The sequence below is a fragment of the Trichoderma reesei genome (genome assembly GCF_000167675.1).
Source record: "Trichoderma reesei QM6a unplaced genomic scaffold TRIREscaffold_20, whole genome shotgun sequence".
NCBI lineage: Eukaryota > Fungi > Ascomycota > Sordariomycetes > Hypocreales > Hypocreaceae > Trichoderma > Trichoderma reesei.
The window spans coordinates 390021-407452 of NW_006711167.1; the positions used below are offsets into that span (position 1 = coordinate 390021).

Consider the following 17432-nt stretch of genomic DNA (forward strand, 5'->3'; position numbering starts at 1 on the left):
AAACAAACAAACAACAGACCAGTTTCAATCGCACAGCTTTTATACACACAACTTACAACAATAATTAATTACATGTAGTACTTGCTATCAGGGTTACAGTAGACCTAGCAAATCTGGAGCCTGCATTGCTCTCATCTAGTACCAGCGATAACATTGCTGCTCGCAATCCTGACTTGAGCAGACTTGCCAACTTGATGACACAATCACCCATCTGATGCTCAAGTCACAAGAAGGATAGACAATCTTCATTGTCAACCAGACACCATTCCTTTCGTGCACGATCCTCATGCATTGCAAGCAGCAATTGCCCTTCCGCGCGTCCCCTGGCGGCTGACCGACGACCGGACGTTGCGTGTAAAAAGTCGAGGCGCCCAAAAACTCCGGCTGAGCGGCTGAGGCTGAAGTACAAAGTGTTGCGAGTCGAAAGTCTAAACCGGGGATTTCAGCACTTGGGAAGCTCGGGGAATTCGGATTTTGTGAAAGATGAACTACAAAAGGACAAGGGAGCGCCTTCAATTCGAGGATGAATGGGATTAACAAGACAATCTGAACAGAATCGAGCGTTCCAAGTTCTTCTAATCGAATCGCTACTTCGTCAGCACGCTGAGCACCGCCGCTTATACCATTGCGCTACTCATAACCAAACGACTACATAACCCACGGCATCAGCGTATTACTAGAAAATCTTCAACATGCAAAACTTGAGAATTGCCATTATTGGAGCTGGGCCAGCTGGTAAGTGAAGCTGATTTGAGATGAACCTCTTCCATTTCTAGTACCTAGCTAACAGTAGAAAAGGCTGCATGCTCGCCCGACTCCTCCATCTCGGAGGCATCCAAGCCACCGTCTTCGAAGGCGAAGCCTCCGCCAACGTCCGCTCCCAAGGAGGAACCCTGGACCTGCACACCAAGTCCGGCCTCGCAGCCATCAAAGAAGCCGGCCTATGGGACGTCTTTCTCTCTCACGCTCGCTATGACGGCCAATACATGGCCATTGTGGACAAGGACCTGCGCTATTACATTGTCCGGGGCGCCGACGCCGAGTCAAGCGCCGCCTTTGGAGAACGCCCCGAGATTGATCGCGTCAAGCTGAGAGAGATCCTGCTCAACTCCCTCCCGGACGGCACCGTCAAATGGGGCCATCGTCTGCAAAAGGTAGACGGCACCACCTTGACCTTTACCAATGGGACAACCGCCGAATTCGATCTGGTTGTCGGCGCCGACGGGGCCTTCAGCAAGGTCCGCCTGTCCATTGCGCCGGAGCTGAAGCCCGAGTACACAAGAGTCGGGATGCACGACCTTTCGATTCCCGATGCCGAAAAGAACGCGCCCGAGATTTACAAAATCGTCAACCGTGGAAGTGTATTCGCCAGCGCGGATGGCCAGCGCTTCACGCTGCAGCAGATGGGCGACGGCAGCATTTCCATGGGCTTCAGCTTCGTGCGAGACGATCCGGACTGGATGAAGGCCGAGAAGTGCGGCTACGACGCCGAAGACCTCGCGCAGGTCAAGAAGGCGCTGGCCAAGGAGCTGGAGCACTGGGGCCCCGAGTTTCACAAGGCGCTTGACGCCGCTCAGGGGCGGACGAGCACCAGGTCGTTGTTCCGGCTGCCCGTTGGACGGAAGTGGGAGCACAGGGCTGGCGTCACACTGATTGGCGATGCGGCCCATCTGATGACGCCTCATGCGGGCGAGGGCGTCAACCAGGCTCTTGAAGATGCCATGATGCTGGCGCGAGTGATTCTCAAAGCGCAGGGCGTTGAAGAGCTGGACGAAGGGATTCGACAGTTTGAGTCCGATATGATGGCTCGCGTTGAGGGCATTCAGCAGCTTGCTTGGGACCGTTGCCAGGCCTTGATGTTCTCGCCGGGGGTGCCGCAGTCTCTTGTCGAAAAGGTGATGAAGCAGCGGAGGATGCAAGTGGCGGAGACGCTGGACGAGGAGCAGGCCAAGGCGGTGGAAGAGGCCATGGCCAAGGCTCAGGCGGAGGCGAATGCTATGAATCGAGCATGATGCCTGGCTGATTCGATACCTTGCCACTTTGTATCTTGTTCTTTTTCTTTGTTGTCAGATGAGGAGGTGGTGTTCCACTCACTTGGATGGTCATGTAGGCGAGCGAGCAATTAAGAGATTGATTTGGTCTGTTCCATGGCCTGATTTGGGTGTACTCGGTGTTTCGTACAATTACCTACCAGGTAGCATCTCAACAATGCATGATTTCTTTCGAATGGTTATTGGTCCCTCCTTGACGGACTGGTTGCATTTGATGACAGTCACTGAGCTCTTGAAGGGCAGGCAGCGGAGGGCCGCGTAACTTGCAGCGTCACGGGCAACCCCGCGCCAGAACCACGGGTGAGCATCCCCTTCTTCTCCTATGCAATCCAACGCATGAACCTGACGACAAACGAATCTTTGCAATAACCTCGACATCCAGATACTCTCGTCCAGCATGCCGACCGAAGGCGTCTTCATCCGTCCATCCGGACAAAAAACCTTCATCCCCCTGGAGAACAACCCCGAAGTCTTCACCTCTCTGGTCCACGACCTCGGCGTCTCCCCCGAGCTCGGCTTCTACGACGTCTACAGCCTCGACGATGCCAGTCTCCTCTCAACGGTGCCACGTCCCGTCCTGGCACTGATCTTCATCACCCCGGCAGAGATGTACTTTGCCGTTCGCAAGCAAGACGGAACAACCGTGTCGCCCGAGCACTTGACCTACGACAAGAGCGGCGACGACGAGCCCGTTCTCTGGTTCCAGCAGACCATTGGCCATGCGTGCGGGCTCATGGCGCTGCTTCACTCTGTGGCGAATGGAGAGGCAAGGCAGTTTGTCCAAAAGGGATTCTTCTTGGATGGCCTTCTCCACGAAACTACGCCTCTCAAACCTGTTGAGAGAGCCGCAGCATTATACAATAATGAAGAGCTGGAGAAGAAGCATATGAAGGCCGCAAGGACGGGCACTTCCCAGCCGCCCGAGGCTAGCGAGGAGAATCACTTCCACTTCATCTCCTTTGTCAAGGGAAAGGATGGCCACTTGTGGGAGCTGGAGGGCGCCACTGACGGTCCCTTGGATCGGGGGCTGATGCGTGAAGGCGACGATGTGCTGAGCGAGGGGGCGCTGGATATGGGGATTCGCAAGTTCTTGAAGGTTGGGAATGGGAACGTCAACTTTAGCATTGTGGCATTGGCGAAGAAGCCTGCCGAGTGACATGCAGCTGGTGATGGATAGCACGGGGGGTCATTGTTTCCTCAATGTTGTCTGGCTCTGACTACCTAGGTATGAGCCATAAGAAATAGGGTTGCAGAAGCCGATGTAAATAAGGCAGAGTGAGGCCGAACGGGAGTCTCCTTCTCCGACAGTCCAAGAGCAATATTGAAAAGGGTACTGATATTAAGGTATGGAGGATTGGCATCTTATCTGATCTCGAATTCACAATGTGGGGTGTGGACAAGAAATGTCACCGGGTCTTAGCGCCGGGGTCACGCCGCCATTTCGGACCCCGGGAACATGAACCTACCCATCAGCATCGTTTCGAACCGAGCCTCGACGTCTCCCGCGACTTCAATGGGCTCGACATACGCGCGGCACCGGTGACAAGAGCTTGCCGCCGCAGCAATGGACAGCTCCCAGGCGCCCTTGATCTCCAACAGTCGCCACGACGATGACGCGCCGTACGATGGCGCCCTTGACGACGGGTCAGCGTCCAGGGATGCTGTGGGAAAGGCGAGCAGCGAGCAGCCCGGCCTGTTTGTCTTGATCTTGACGTTTGCTGCTGGAATCAGCGGCCTCTTGTTTGGATGTGAGTCGAGTCTGATCTATTACTTGGACAACATGCACAGCGTACTGATAATCCCGTGCCTCAAACAGACGACACCGGAGTCATTTCTGCCACGCTCGTCTCGATCGGAAAGGCACTGTCGGACCGAGACCTCACGTCGATGGACAAGTCCATCATCACATCCTCGACCTCCCTGTTCGCGCTCCTCATCTCGCCGTTCTCGTCTCACATCGCCGACCGCCTGGGCCGCAAGCGAGTCATCCTCTACGCCGACGTGCTCTTCATTGTCGGCGCAGCCCTGCAGGCCGTCAGCTCTACGGTGCCGCTGATGGTGGCCGGCCGCTGCATCATCGGCGCGGCAGTGGGCGCGGCGAGCTTCGTCGTGCCGCTGTACATTGCCGAGGTTGCGCCCTCGTCGTACAGAGGCCGTCTCGTGACCATCAACGTGCTCTTCATCACGCTCGGGCAGATGGCGGCCTACATCGTTGGCTGGGCGCTGTCGACGTATGCGTCCAGGGAGACTGGCTGGCGGTGGATGGTGGGACTGGGCGCGCTGCCGGCAGGCTTGCAGGGCGCTCTTGTTGCGCTGATGCCGGAGACGCCGCGATGGCTGGTCAAGGCGGGGCGGCCTGACGAGGCCAGGCGTGTCGTCCAAAAGGTCAATGGTGTGCAGGGGCGGTTTGACGGGACTGCGGACGCCATCATCAAGGAGATTGAGATGGAGGTTCGCGAAGAGGAGGAGCTGCGACGGCTTCAGGCCCGCCATGCGTCGGGCCCGTGGCACGAGCTGTTGAGCGTGGGGAAGCACCGCCGTGCACTGGCTATCGCCTGCCTTTTGCAAGGACTGCAGCAATTATGTGGTTTTGTAAGTGTCTCTGTGGAATGACTTTTCTACCGAGAAGTTGAGCTAATCCCTGGAGAGAACTCTCTGATGTACTTTTCAGCCACCATCTTCTCCATCATGGGCTTCGAAAGCCCTACACTGACGTCTCTCATCGTCGCCATCACCAACTTTGTCTTTACGCTGGTTGCCCTGGTCCTCATTGACCGCATCGGCCGCCGCCGGATTCTACTGTATTCGATACCGTTCATGGCGCTGGGGCTGCTCTTGGCCGCAGCAGGCTTCTCCCACCTATCTCTGGAGCCATCACCAGCCGCCCAGGACGACGACGACAACGCCGCCGCCACCGCTACGACATCAACATCAACCACCGAAGGCGAGCGCGAGACCAGGCCGGCCGTCGTCGTCCTCGTCAGCATCATGCTCTACGTGGCGTCCTACGCCCTCGGCCTAGGCAACGTCCCGTGGATGCAGAGCGAGCTGTTCCCCCTGTCCGTCCGCTCGGCGGGCAGCGGCGTCGCGACGGCGACCAACTGGGCGGCCAACTTTGCCGTTGGCCTGACGTTTCTTCCCCTGATGGACGCGCTGAGTCCGTCGTGGACGTTTGTGCTGTATGCCATTGTCTGTGCCGTGGGATACGGGCTTGTCTGGCGGATATATCCCGAGACGGCTGGGCTGAGTCTGGAGGAGGCTACGGCGTTGCTGGACAATGGATGGGGCGTGCGATGATTGCTGTGCGATTTGCCTCCTTTTCTTCTTCTTCTTCTTCTTTTTCCTTCTGCCTTTTGTTGTTATTTCTACATGAGTTATCAACTATCTGAATAGAGCCATGGATACGATAGAGTACCAGGAGAAAGAAATGATACAGTTCGACATGCTGCGTGATACCGTCACTCGTCTCGTGTACCTCCCATGAGCTGCGTTGCCACGGTAGCCGAGCTGCAGATGTTCCGGGATCGGGCAAGGGACTGGACGCTGCAAGGTACCGCAGCCGGGGTTCCCTGGTACCTCAAGCCTTTGATCATTTCGTCTCGGAGGCTGAGAGCTGGAGCATTCTAGAAAGCTTCCAGACGGCTCGGCTTGAAGATTGTCGAATGAGGGCGTGGCATCTTGCTGCAGATGCACGGGAAGAAACTTGGCTGTGGCATCCATCTGGGTGTTGCTGCAAGCGGCGGGATTGCAACCCTGAAAGCACACACAGGTACTACCTTAAATTGTAGCACGGAGGCCTGAATGTCACGGAGAGGACTCAGGTAGTATCACCATGAAGAGCACATTACTAATGTTGAAATAATAAGAAGTGAGTCTTACGTATGAGGACAGCCTCGCAGAGGAAGAAGCAATCCGTTGAGCTGGGCAGGGGGGGGGCTGTCATCATCCAGCTCGTATCGATGTACAAGTACAAGTACAAGTACGGCTGCAACTCCTGACGCCTCGTGCATGTGCTCTGACCCCCCCGTGGCTCCCGTTGGGCAGCCATAAAGAGGACCTGGGCGGGAGCCAAAAGAAAAAAAAAAAAAAAAAAAAAGTCCCGGTTCTATAAATATACACAACAAGTCTGAGCCCAAGTCACCCGAACAAAGAAAGAAGTACCTAGTATGAATTAAGATTGTGAGAGAGAGACAAGAGAAGAAAGAAAGAAAGAAAGAAAGAAAGAAAGAAAGAAAGAAAGAAAGAAAGAAAGAAAGAAAGAAAGAAAGAAAGAAAGAAAGAAAGAAAGAAGAAAGCTGCCCAATGGCCATGGCGCATCTCAGCCACTGACAGCATGTCTTTTTGGAGTTCCTGATCTGCTGATGCGCACATGCCGTGGGGACCCTGGAATTGGAGCAGATTGGAGCCAAGCCCTGACTAGGTAGTTGCTGAGGCGGGATCGAGGATGGATAGGGGATGGATGTGGTTGGAATACTAAGTAATATGATGAGCAGGGAAAAGACGTGGGAAAAAGAAGCTTCCAAGCACACACGCGCGGATGCATAGAGAATGCGTGCGACAGTGTAGGTACCTAGGTAGGCATCATTACTAAGGGATCTTATGTGCGAGTAGAAGATGTGTTGCAAGACAATGAAGAGTGGGTTCGGGCGGTGTTTCAGCTGCTTTCGACAGAGACTGATTTGGACGTTGTTTCTCTTTAACCTCTCCGCTTACCTACCTACTAGTAGATAGGTAGGTAAAGTACTAGTTGAGGTGAGGTGACCTAAGCGTACCTACTTACTGTGTGCTCTCAAGGGGGGCACTGTATGCCTATCTGTCGTTCGCTTGCTGCTGCAATACGAGGCCCTGGAGCGCAGTGGCTGGCGAGTCTTGTCCGAGACGTGTTTCTCTCAGTATCAACAAATCACATCGTATCCTCTTCAAGTCCCAAGTTCACGGACCATTCGTCAGGCGTTCCATCTCGCCGGGTCCGCCAACTTGTCCGGCTGTAGATCGATGCCTACCTTAAGTATCTGGCACAGTACATACGACTCCCCTGCACGGCCTCGTCTCCCACACCGGCCCCCCCCCTCTCGCGGCCATTCTGTTCTGTTTCTGCCTTTCTGTCAAGGCCAGCTGCTGAACCCGGCAACAAACACGAACCAGCCTCTCTTGCAGGTTCCAGCTTCGGCCATTCCTTTTTCCAGCTTCTGCTGCTGACCGTTTCAACTGCCTAAGGTACCTACCCATCTTGCCTTTCTCTCACTACCTACGAAGCCTACGGACAACCCCCTTGGTTCTCTGCATCTTCACCAGTCCACAACCTCGAGGGGTCTCTTGCGCAGTTCTGAAGCCATCGCCAACCAACCAGCCGGCATTTCCACCAGCCCTTCGCTTTCATTATCCCACCGCCGACTTTGTACTTGTCCTTGTATGTTGCGCACAACGACGTACCAGAGCCGCCCCGACCTGCTTGTTTAAGCCGCCTGCCGCTCGTTGGATGATGTGACGACCCTCCGCTGTCGCACTCGACCGTCGCTGCCCTTGTTTGATTACCGAATTGCTCCTTGCTGTCTCTGGTCGACACCTCCTCGGACGAAACAGCCCGAGTCTGTTGTCTCTCGACCTGCTTCTGTAGCACCCGAGCCCCGAGGACCGACTCCACCATTCATCCCTATCGCTCGCTCTTTTTCCCAGTCCGCCGCACGACGCTCTTCTTCTTCGACCTGCTCGCCAGCCACCCTTTTAGTCCCCGCGATAACGGTCCGCCGAGCGAATATAAGGGGAGACGGCCCATCTGAGTAAAAGATTACAGCGCCGTTTTGACTCAAGGGGGAGCCGAAAGGAAGAAAGAACCAAGTCAGGCAACCCGGGAGAAGTGATACGATGCAGCCACAAGCCTCTGCCGCCCAGAGGGCCTACTCACAACGGCGATCCCCAGGGGCGACGGATCCCGGGCCTCCGCCGAATGTTTCCGTGCGAGCCATCTCGCCCGGCATGCAGCCAGGCCATCCCCAGCAGCGACAATCCAACGCCTCCGTCCGGTCCGCCCCGTCCACCAGCGGGTCGAGGAGGACTACCCGCGAGGTACGTGAAGCCAACTTGTTCTCTACAAGATGCCGGCGCCTAGGCGACTCGCAGTTCCGGCGGGCGCGACTCGAGCTGACTGTGTTGCATATAGGGTTCATCCGGGTCAGGGAGCGGCTCCAACATGCCGCTGTCGCAAATCGAAAAGAGCGTCACCCATCTCCTCGTAGCCACCAAGCAGCTTCTCGAGACACTGACGCAGTGGTCGCGCGGCCAGGCAACCGATGCGCAAGTCTCCGATGTCTACGTGCGCTTAGGTTACGAATTCAACATGGCTTGCCGCGCCTTCACCGCCATCAACGTCGACACCTCCGACCTCGGCAACGTGCCCGACCTGCTCCGCAGCATTCTCGAGGCCTGTCTGAGCCAGGAAGCGAGCGCCGAGAGCTTGGAGAAGTACCTGCCTAGAATTCGGGACATCATTATCAACTTGCTCCACGGGCTGAAGCGGAAGCAGCAGAGATTGCGCCAGAAGCAAGGGCGCGATCGAGACGGCTCCGCGGTCCCGGAGCGAGCCACGAGCGTCAGCACCATCGGGAGCGGGAGCAGCGGCCTGACCAACATGCTGGAAGACACCTTGGAGAGCCACCGACCGCATTCGCATCGGCCAGGGTCCGGTCCGCAGCAGAATGGCCAGTCGTCACCCACGCGGCGCTTCAACGCTGAGAGAGACCCATCCAGGGGGTCGGTCGCGTCAGAGGTGTCTTCCATCTCCAGCGCCACCATGCAGAGCATGCCCGTGATGCCGCCCTATCCAACAGACGACTCCTCTTTGCCTGCGGCGCCGCCCGCGCCAGAGCTCAATATCGACTCTTTTCCGCCGCCACCGCCGCCGCCCCCGGACAAGACATCGAGTGCGCTGGCAGCGCTGCAAAAGGGTGGTGATCTGGAGAGAAGGGCGTCCCGAAGATACTCCCAGTATCAGATCTCGAAGCATCTTGGGTCAGCCGGAAATGTCGTACCCATGCTCCCTTCACAGACAGGGCCGACGCCGAATAGGGGAAGGAAAGAGGCGAGGGAGTCGTTGCGCGCCGTCCAGTCGCGCGAATCCGTCCGACATAGCCGGACCGCGTCTCAACTCAAGAGCGGCCCCGGCTTCGAAAACTCCCCCATCCGAGTGCCCAGTCGGGTGGCGGAGGAGAACACGCCTAGTCAGCCGTCGGTGACTGTCGAGAGCCCGTCTGCGCAGACGCCGGATGAGAAGTTTGCGCCCAGCGCGACGCTTTCCGGCCCCATGACCGATGCGAACCCGTTCATGAACGAGACACCACGCCCCGGGTCCAAGAAGGAACAAAAGTCTAAGTCGGACGAGGCCCCGACATCAGCCCCTCATCCCGCGGAGTCGAAGCAGAATGAGCAATACTTTCAGGTTTCCCCTCCACCGACGCCCACCAAAGACTTGACACTCTTTCTCCAGTACAAATCCAAGGTCAAGAAGATTGTGCTGCCTGAAGGTCGCGACGAGCTCTCCATTGGGCGCCTGCAGCTGGCCTTTATCGAGAAGTTTTCCTGGAACACGCAACAGAATGGAGCCGATCTGCCCGAGATCTACATTCAGGACCCTGTGTCTGGTGTGCGGCACGAGTTGGAGGATCTGAGTGACATTAAGGATCGAACTGTTCTGGTGCTCAACGTGGAGCCGCTGGATGAGGTGAAGCGGCACATCGATGAGGGCATATCCGCGCTCACCAAGATTGTTCGCGAGGTGAAGCAGAACGTCGACGACCAAGCGGTTACTCTCCAACGGGTTTCGGATCGCCAACAAGAGACGGCCAAGGAGATGGCCCAGATCGTCTTGGAAAAGGCCCAGCAGATGCCTGTGCGCGCCGCGGAGGGCTCAAGGCCCCTGGGACCCGGCCGGAAGCTCGACAACAGCCAAATCGGACAGATTCAGAGCTTGCGGCAGGACCTCGCCGTACTTCGACAAACCTACTCGGCCTTCCAGTCGGAGATCCAGTCGTCCATGTCCACCATCCGCAACAAGGCCGCCCACGTCAAGGCTGTGGCTGCCAAGGCTGCCATCCCCAGCATGGAGGGCGATGCCGGTTATGCCTATGTCTCGAATGGGCGTAAGCAGCTCAACGCCGACTCGGACCGACTGGTCGCCAAGGTGGACGACCTCCAGGACCTGGTGGAGGACTTGCGCAAGGATGTGGTGCACCGCGGTGTTCGACCCCTGCCCCGACAGCTCGAGGTTGTTGCCAAGGACGTTACAGCTCTTTCCAAGGAGCTCAAGGCAATGGAGGACTACATGGCCAAGGAGAAGCCCATCTGGACAAAGATTTGGGAGAAGGAGCTTGAGGACGTTTGCCAGGGACGTGATGAGCTGCGCATTATGGAGGAACTGCTCATCGATCTGCGCGACGACTTGGAAAAGGCCTCGGAAACGTTTACTCTCGTCGAGCAGGCCACCAAGGAGCAGATGAAGGACAGCGGAACGGGACACAGCGCCAGCACGGTCCGAACCTTCTCCAAGGGGCTGAACAACCTCGGCAACAGCCTCGATCAAAACGCCGCCAAGGAGGATATGCTGGGCGAGGTGCGAGCCCTGCAGCCGAACCACCAGGACCGGCTCGAGGCCATTGAGCGTGCCGAGAAGCTGCGGCAGAAGGAGCTCAAGACCCGTACGACAAACCCACTGCACCGTGAGATGAAGGCCTTTGTTTCCGAGGGCAAGCTGAAGAAGTCGGGAGGCTTTGAAGAAGTGGAGCGCGCGCGCCTGGCCAAGGATGAGAAGATTCGGCGTGAGGTCTGGGAGCGGATGAATGGCATTGTCGGGGATGACGAGGAGGAAGAAGAAGAGGAGGAGGAGGAGGAGGAAGAAGAAGAAGAAGGGGAAGAGGGCGGAGAGGAGGGGCAAGAGGGTGTGGATGGGGAGGCGAATGAGGGCGCTGGAAGCCGTCCTGGTTCGCCAAAGAAGGCGGATGCCGCCGCCGGTGAAGCCTAAAGGACGTTTCGCCCTTTTATTGCGATTGCTGAAGAAAAAAAGAAGGCTTTTTTGTTTTCTCCAGGCGGCTGAGCCTTTTCACACTCTTCGAGGGCCGATTGTGTCAGCCTTTCTTGAGGTCACTACTCTGGGCCCCCCGTTTCTTCATGCCCCCTATCTTCTCGTTGCGATGTCGACTGACGCGAGGAACTCGACTTGAACAAACGACTGGACAGATTATCTGTCATTCCCATGCCTCGATTGTTTTTCTCTCTTTTCTTGTTTCTTTTTGCGAGGCTCTTTTTTTTCCGTTTTTTTTTTTCCTTTTTCTTTGAAGAGTTTGTTGATACTCCCGTTTCTAGACTGTCGCTGCTTCTTCTGGTCAAGCTGTTCTGGTCTAGATGGACTTTTTGCCCTTTTTTTTTTTCAACTCCTTTTTACATGTTTATGTATCTTCTGTATGAGATTGATTGGTCAAGAGAGCGTCGCTTTTGAAGGAGAACGACGTGGAAGGTGGGGGTTCAGCTGATTGATAGGTGGATGTATTTATTGATGGATAGCTGTATGGATGGATGGATGAATGGATGGATGGCTTGATTGATTGATTGATTGATGGACTGGACCGGACTGATTTGAGTAATCAAGCCTTGTGATTGAATTCATAGCGGAAGGCGAATATCGGATTCTGCTGTTTAGTATATCCTTTATATATATACACACATATATACATATACGTTTCCACCTGATTGTCTATTGTAACTCTTGCAACGGCTTTGTTTTTTTTTTTTTTTTTGTCTGTTTTGTTGCCTTGTGGTTATGCTGCTTTTGTATCATCCATGGTTGTGGCTTGACTTGTTGTTCTTGTTGGCGCATGAGTTTTAGGTGTCCCCTTGTGAAGTTTCTGATTGTATAGGTATCAGATGAGAGGAGAGAAGGGTAGTCGAAAGGGCGTTGCATCGTAGACCGCGTTGCAAATCATGTTTTTAAATTCTTGATTGCCTAAAGTCAACACCGTTTCCGTGATATACAGCTTGATCCTAGGTAAGGTAAGGAAAGGTAAGTCGGCGAATTGGCATGGATTCATACGGAGCTATTCACCCCTCCCATCCCCCCTTTACTCTAATTCAGCACACCACATGAAGAATCTCTTTTCGTACATACATGACAACATCATACCTCAGCAGAAAAAATCAAGAACACAGTTCCCAGACTCCGCTCCCCCATCATCATCATCATCATCATCATCATCCCAGCAGGACAAGCTTCTTCATCCCCGAAATCACCGGCGGCTCCATCTTCTTGCCCTGCAGCTGCTCCTGCATCCACTCCTGAAAGACGCCCTCCCCGCCCGAGGCCTTCCACGCATGCACCCCCTCATCAGCATGCGTCTGTATCTGTATATGTTCCTGCTGCTGTGCCTGCTGCTGCTCACCCGACACGGCAAATACATCCTTGACAGCACCCTCACACGCCTCTGTGACATCCGCCATGAGCGCCTCCGCGGCCCTCGCCCGCTCCGCCATGCCTCTCCTCACGAGCGCAAACACCAGCCTCTCGACTTCCGCCTTGGACGCCTCCACGCGCTCCACCAGCCGCCGCACGCTATTGACGAGGTACTCCTCCTCGTACACGGTGCCCTTCCGGCCGCGGGCGCGCTTCTTCTCCTCCCGCCGCCGGTTCTTGCTCGTCGCCCGGCTGACCCCCGTGCCGGCCGTCCCCACGCTGCCCGCTTTCCCCGTGTACCGCGTGAACAGGCTGGCCGACGTGCTGACGCGCGAGCTCGCCGCCACAGAGACGTCGTCGAGGATGTTGTTGTTGTTGCTGCCGTCCGTGGCCCGCTCGCCCTCGTAAAACGCGAGCGGGTCCTCGGCGGCTTTGCGCCGCAGCTCGGCGATGCGCGGCACCTGCGCGCGCAGCTGCGCCTTGCAGTCGGCCAGGAACTCGGTCGTCCGGCCGAGCGCCTCGGCGAGCCCGACGTCGACGGCCGCCTCGAGGAGCTCCGGGCGGCCGTGCTGCACGACGAGGCGGATGGCCTCGGCGAAGTGGTAGCCCCGGCACAGGCACTTGACGGCCGTCTCGAGCGAGGCGAGGTAGTCGAGGTGGATCGTGGCGGCGGCGGAAAAGTCCTTGGCCTCCCAGAGGGCGTCGGCCAGGGCCGTCGCCAGCTCGGCTTTGCTGTCTGCGGACAGAGGGGGTTCCTGCTGGTACGCGGTGAAGAGGCACTCTTGCCAGCATGTGGCGCCGGCTGAGCGGTAGCAGCTGGTCGCCTTGGCATACTTCTTGATGGACTCGTACGCCAGGCCTGCTTCTCTGTACTGGGACTTGGATTCGAGGTAGACGGCGTAGAGCTCGGTCAGAGTCGTCAGTCGGGGCGGGTCGTAGCGGTAGAGCTTCAGGGCGTCCTGGTAGAGGTCGTGCTTGGTGGTGTAGTTGCACAGCTCGTCAAATGCGTCCAGGGCCTGGAGATGGGCCAAGGCCTTTTGCCGTCGGCCAAGATGGTCGTCAATCTCGAACTTGCGGCGGAGCTCGGAGAGGACATGGAGGTTCTGGATGAAGGGGAGATATTCCCGGGGGTCTCGCTGGGACTGCTGCGCGACAAGCAGGGCAAGATCCAGGTTGTATAGACCGAGGGCGTTTTCATACACGCGGTTGACGTCTACCAAGAAGCAAATGTGCTCTACTGCCTTTTCCGCCAGCTTCTCATCTTCTTGCATCAGCTCAGCAACAAGAGTCAAGCCGTCGTCCAGGGCTGGAGGGATTTTGCAGACGTGCGCGGAGATGATGTTCTGGAGGTGAGTCTCCTTGCGGGGCTGGAGGGCTTTGAGCACGGCATCACAGATGGCATTGACCTTGGAGCCTTGGGGCTTCTGTGAAGGCTGCATCTCAGGTACGTTGAAGCTGTAGGGCTGAGTCTTTGCTCGCTTGGTATCTTTATACATGGTTTGCGTAACATCTTCCTCCCTGCAGAAAATCGAATCAGTGGCTGTCGATAAGGAAAAGGTAGCGTTGGGAAGGGATCAAATCTACCTCAGAGATGAAAGAAAGAGGTCAATGTAGGAGACCTCCTTCAGTTGGTCCAAGAATAGTCCGACGCACGAGAGGAACTGCTCAGGCTTGTGGTCGTACAAGATGTTCATGTCCACACGCTGTGACCTACAGTAGGAGAAGGCTCGTGCATAATTCTTGTCTTCTATCAGGCTCCTGATACCAGCAACCACCATGGCTCGGGGGAAGATGGTTTCCAGGTTGCCTCGTGGCATCTGCAACACGATGCTCATGTTGGTCGGCATGGCAGTAACGAGACGAGAACCACGCTCCACGCTGCGGCATCGCTCGTCCTGTTCAGGATCATCGCCGGGAACCTCCAAGTCTGGGCAGAGTTAGCACCCCGACCATCTCGTTGCGTCTCAGCTTCTCGAATTCATCATAACTTACCCTCGACATCTGCCACTAGGTGGACATACTTGACAAAGTGGTTGCTGGTGGTGAAAATGAGGTGGTCCGGCGTGACGACAAAGGATGTGCAGTTCTTGGCCAGCAGCCTGGAGTTTGCAAAGATGTGGCCTGCCCTTGAAAGGCCAAAGGCCATCTCGGCGTCGTCGTGCTTGCTGACCTCGAACCACGGCAGCTGTGTCGTGAATTGGATGGGAAGAATGTCGTCGCCAGAGTTGGAGAGCCTGTACAGCCTGCCCGACTGGTCTTGGCCATAGCTCTCCACGCCAGATTCATCCTCGCGCGTTGCAGTGGCGCCCAGTATCAGGTTGCTGTCTAGCATGCTGATCTCGGCAGAGCTTCCCTCGCCCGTGGACACAACCAGTTGAAGATGGCCCAGGTCGTCTTGATACCCCATACATCGCAGGCTGTTGTCGGACACCCAGCATATTCTGAGGGGCATGTGGTGCTCTGGCATATTGGGGGTATCGAATGGCAGCCTGCGCACCTCCACCGGCTTCGTAGACCTTCCGTTCTTCAAGGGCAGCCCGTAGATATCCACACCTCTCTGGTGAAGGACTGCGAAGGAAGAGTTCTGGTGGCCAAAGGCTACATCAACAACGGAGGACTCGGCCTTGACCTCGAACAGGGCCATCGGAGGAGGCACGTTGGCAGTTCTAAAGGGCGTGATCTTGACCGTCTCGCCGTCGATGACGGCAACCACGCCGTTATCGTAGGGCGGCCGACACGAGCCCCGGGAGGTGTGGAAGATTTGCTCGGCGAGAATCACGCTCCCGGCCGATGCCGCTGCGAAACGAAGCGCCTTCTCCGAGTGCCATGCCAGGCAGGCGAATCCCGGTTCCATGGCGATTTCTTGCTTGAGATACCAGTGGTAGTTGCCCATGGTCCACAGCTGGATGGTGTCAGCGAGGATGACTGCCAGGACGGTCGAGTCCGAGTTCCACTCAAGCCGGATCCTGGTATCGGCAGCGTCCAGAACAGCTCCGTTGGGCGATCGCAGGGTAAACTGTCCATGGCGCAGGCCGTTGCGCTCGAAAAAGACGACGTCGACTCTGTCGGACAACCGCTGGATGCCGGCAATGAGGTTACCGGACGGTCTCCAGCTCAGGGCACCCTCGAATCCGTCCACGGGCTCGCTGGCACTATCCAGCTCTCCCTCGCGAGAATACACCCTGACGACCCGTCGAGAGCCCTCCTGGACCGAGTTGATGGCGACGTATGCGCCGTCTCCGCGCCAGCTGATGGATACCGAACCGTCCTCGTTGGCGCTCGGAAGTCCCTGGTCGACCTTTTCCGGTATCGTGGGGTCCCGGAGGGCCTTGGCGCCGCGGCCCTGGAACTGCGTCTCCTTCTTGCCCCATCCCACGGAAACGTGCTTGGACGCCTTGAGATCCTCTTCGGTCATGGTAACTTCGGCCACGGGGTCAAAGGCGCCGCCCATGAAGACGACGGTGTCGGCTTTGGTGACGACGGCCAGCAGCTCCTCGTCGGGGGACCATCGCGCGGCCGCGATGCCGGCGTCTATGGACCCCATGATTTCAATGTGGACGTGGCCGGCCGAGGGATCCTCCCGGACGGTGATGATGTCGCCGCCCTCGAGGACGAGACATGTCGTGCCGCTGCCGCTGAGGTGGAAGAGACTGACGATGCGGTCGACGAGGAGCTCCGGGTTCGGACTGGGCGCGTCCCAGCGGGCAAATGTGCGGTGAGTTCTGCGTCTGCGTGTGAGCCTTTGCTTTCCAGTATTCAGTTACAACAAGGGAGGGCGAGCGTGTCGTGGTGAGGTTTGTCGTCTTTTCTCATCGCGATGCCCCGCCCCCGCCCTCCAGCAGAAAGAACTGCGAAAGACGCACATGGAATCAGAATCGGACAGCCTGACCAGCTCAATCGTCGGGTTCTGCTCGGTCGGGCCGACGGCGCACACAATCTCGTCCGTCTCGGGATCCCAGCAGGCGGCGGTGACGTCGGGATGCCGCCAGCGGCCGAAGCGGAGGTTCCGCAGGTTGCGCATCGTCGAGGGCGGTTATGGAGGGGCTCGACGAAGGGAGGATTCAGGGAAAAGAAGGAAAAAAGAAAGAAAAAAAAATTGCCCGACCACACGATGCCCACCGTTGAATGGGCTGATGGAACAGGCGGACAATCGAACGACCGTCTCGTGAGATGCCCTCGTTTTCTTCTTCCTCCTTTCTCCTATTCCGAGGTCTCGTTCGTTTGCTTCGAGGACGAGAGTCGCGGATGTCGAGACAATTTCAAGATTTTTTTTTTCTATCTTATCCAGGCTTCTTTTTTGGTTTATCAGCCAAAGATGCACCCGGATGACTCGCAGCCTCTGAAGCCCATAGTAATTTTGGCGGCAGATCGGCGCTAGCAAGGGCCGACGCTGCTTACATGTGCAGTGATGATGGAGAAGTGCTTCAAGAGGTGCGTGAGAACTGGGGAGAGCACACGGTGTGATGGATGCATACCTATTATCTGAATGAAATGGAACAGCATCTTTGTGCGTCTACAACGTTCGACATGAGGTAATAGAAGATGATCTGTTACAGCAGCTCTGAGCCGATGCTGCAATGGATCGGATCATCAGCTAGGTATCCTTCTGGCAGCTATTGGACACCTGGACAGCATGAGCGCATCACCGCCCAACAGAGCCCTGTAGCATCACCGCCCACAGCGCGTCATCAGCGGCCCCTACAGTGCTCGAGTGCGCCGTCGCGATTGGGCCTCCAGCGCCTGGTGACGGCACTCGGCGAATCACGGGCGCCCAACCGCCAGCCAACCTCGGGAACCAAGATCTGAGGTGGGCTGGCCCAACAAAAGCCAAACCACACACCTCACTCGGGAGGGCATATTAAAGGCTAAATCACCACCACCGCAACCGCAGCTTTGGGCCTCCTCTTTGCTCTGCTGCCCTTTCGTCACTGCTACTGAATCCATCC

General features: G+C 56.7%; 5 protein-coding genes across 5 annotated transcripts; 4 read left to right on the forward strand and 1 right to left on the reverse strand.

The window, feature by feature from the left end:
* Positions 1-692: 692 nt before the first annotated feature.
* On the forward strand, positions 693-2012 carry TRIREDRAFT_67008 (uncharacterized protein; the record flags this gene model as incomplete). Its single annotated transcript, XM_006967957.1, has 2 exons — positions 693-735; positions 799-2012. The coding sequence occupies 2 exons, from the start codon at positions 693-695 to the stop codon at positions 2010-2012; spliced, it is 1257 nt and encodes a 418-aa protein (XP_006968019.1).
* Positions 2013-2393: 381 nt separating this feature from the next.
* TRIREDRAFT_80762 (uncharacterized protein) lies at positions 2394-3207 on the forward strand (the record flags this gene model as incomplete). The annotated part of the gene is made up of 2 exons (XM_006967958.1): positions 2394-2802; positions 2839-3207. The coding sequence occupies exons 1-2, from the start codon at positions 2449-2451 to the stop codon at positions 3205-3207; spliced, it is 723 nt and encodes a 240-aa protein (XP_006968020.1). The 5' UTR covers positions 2394-2448.
* A 408-nt stretch (positions 3208-3615) lies between these two features.
* Positions 3616-5348, forward strand: TRIREDRAFT_80767 (uncharacterized protein; the record flags this gene model as incomplete). The annotated part of the gene is made up of 3 exons (XM_006967959.1): positions 3616-3799; positions 3868-4643; positions 4701-5348. 3 exons carry the CDS (start codon positions 3616-3618, stop codon positions 5346-5348), a joined length of 1608 nt encoding a protein of 535 aa, XP_006968021.1.
* Positions 5349-7916: 2568 nt separating this feature from the next.
* On the forward strand, positions 7917-10968 carry TRIREDRAFT_35386 (uncharacterized protein; the record flags this gene model as incomplete). The annotated part of the gene is made up of 2 exons (XM_006967904.1): positions 7917-8117; positions 8212-10968. Coding segments are annotated over 2 exons (2958 nt in total), but the record flags the coding sequence as incomplete, so codon positions are not given.
* Positions 10969-12287: 1319 nt separating this feature from the next.
* On the reverse strand, positions 12288-16507 carry TRIREDRAFT_67130 (uncharacterized protein; the record flags this gene model as incomplete). The annotated part of the gene is made up of 4 exons (XM_006968024.1): positions 12288-14004; positions 14071-14413; positions 14479-16214; positions 16350-16507. The coding sequence occupies 4 exons, from the start codon at positions 16505-16507 to the stop codon at positions 12288-12290; spliced, it is 3954 nt and encodes a 1317-aa protein (XP_006968086.1).
* Between the last annotated feature and the right edge of the window lie 925 nt (positions 16508-17432).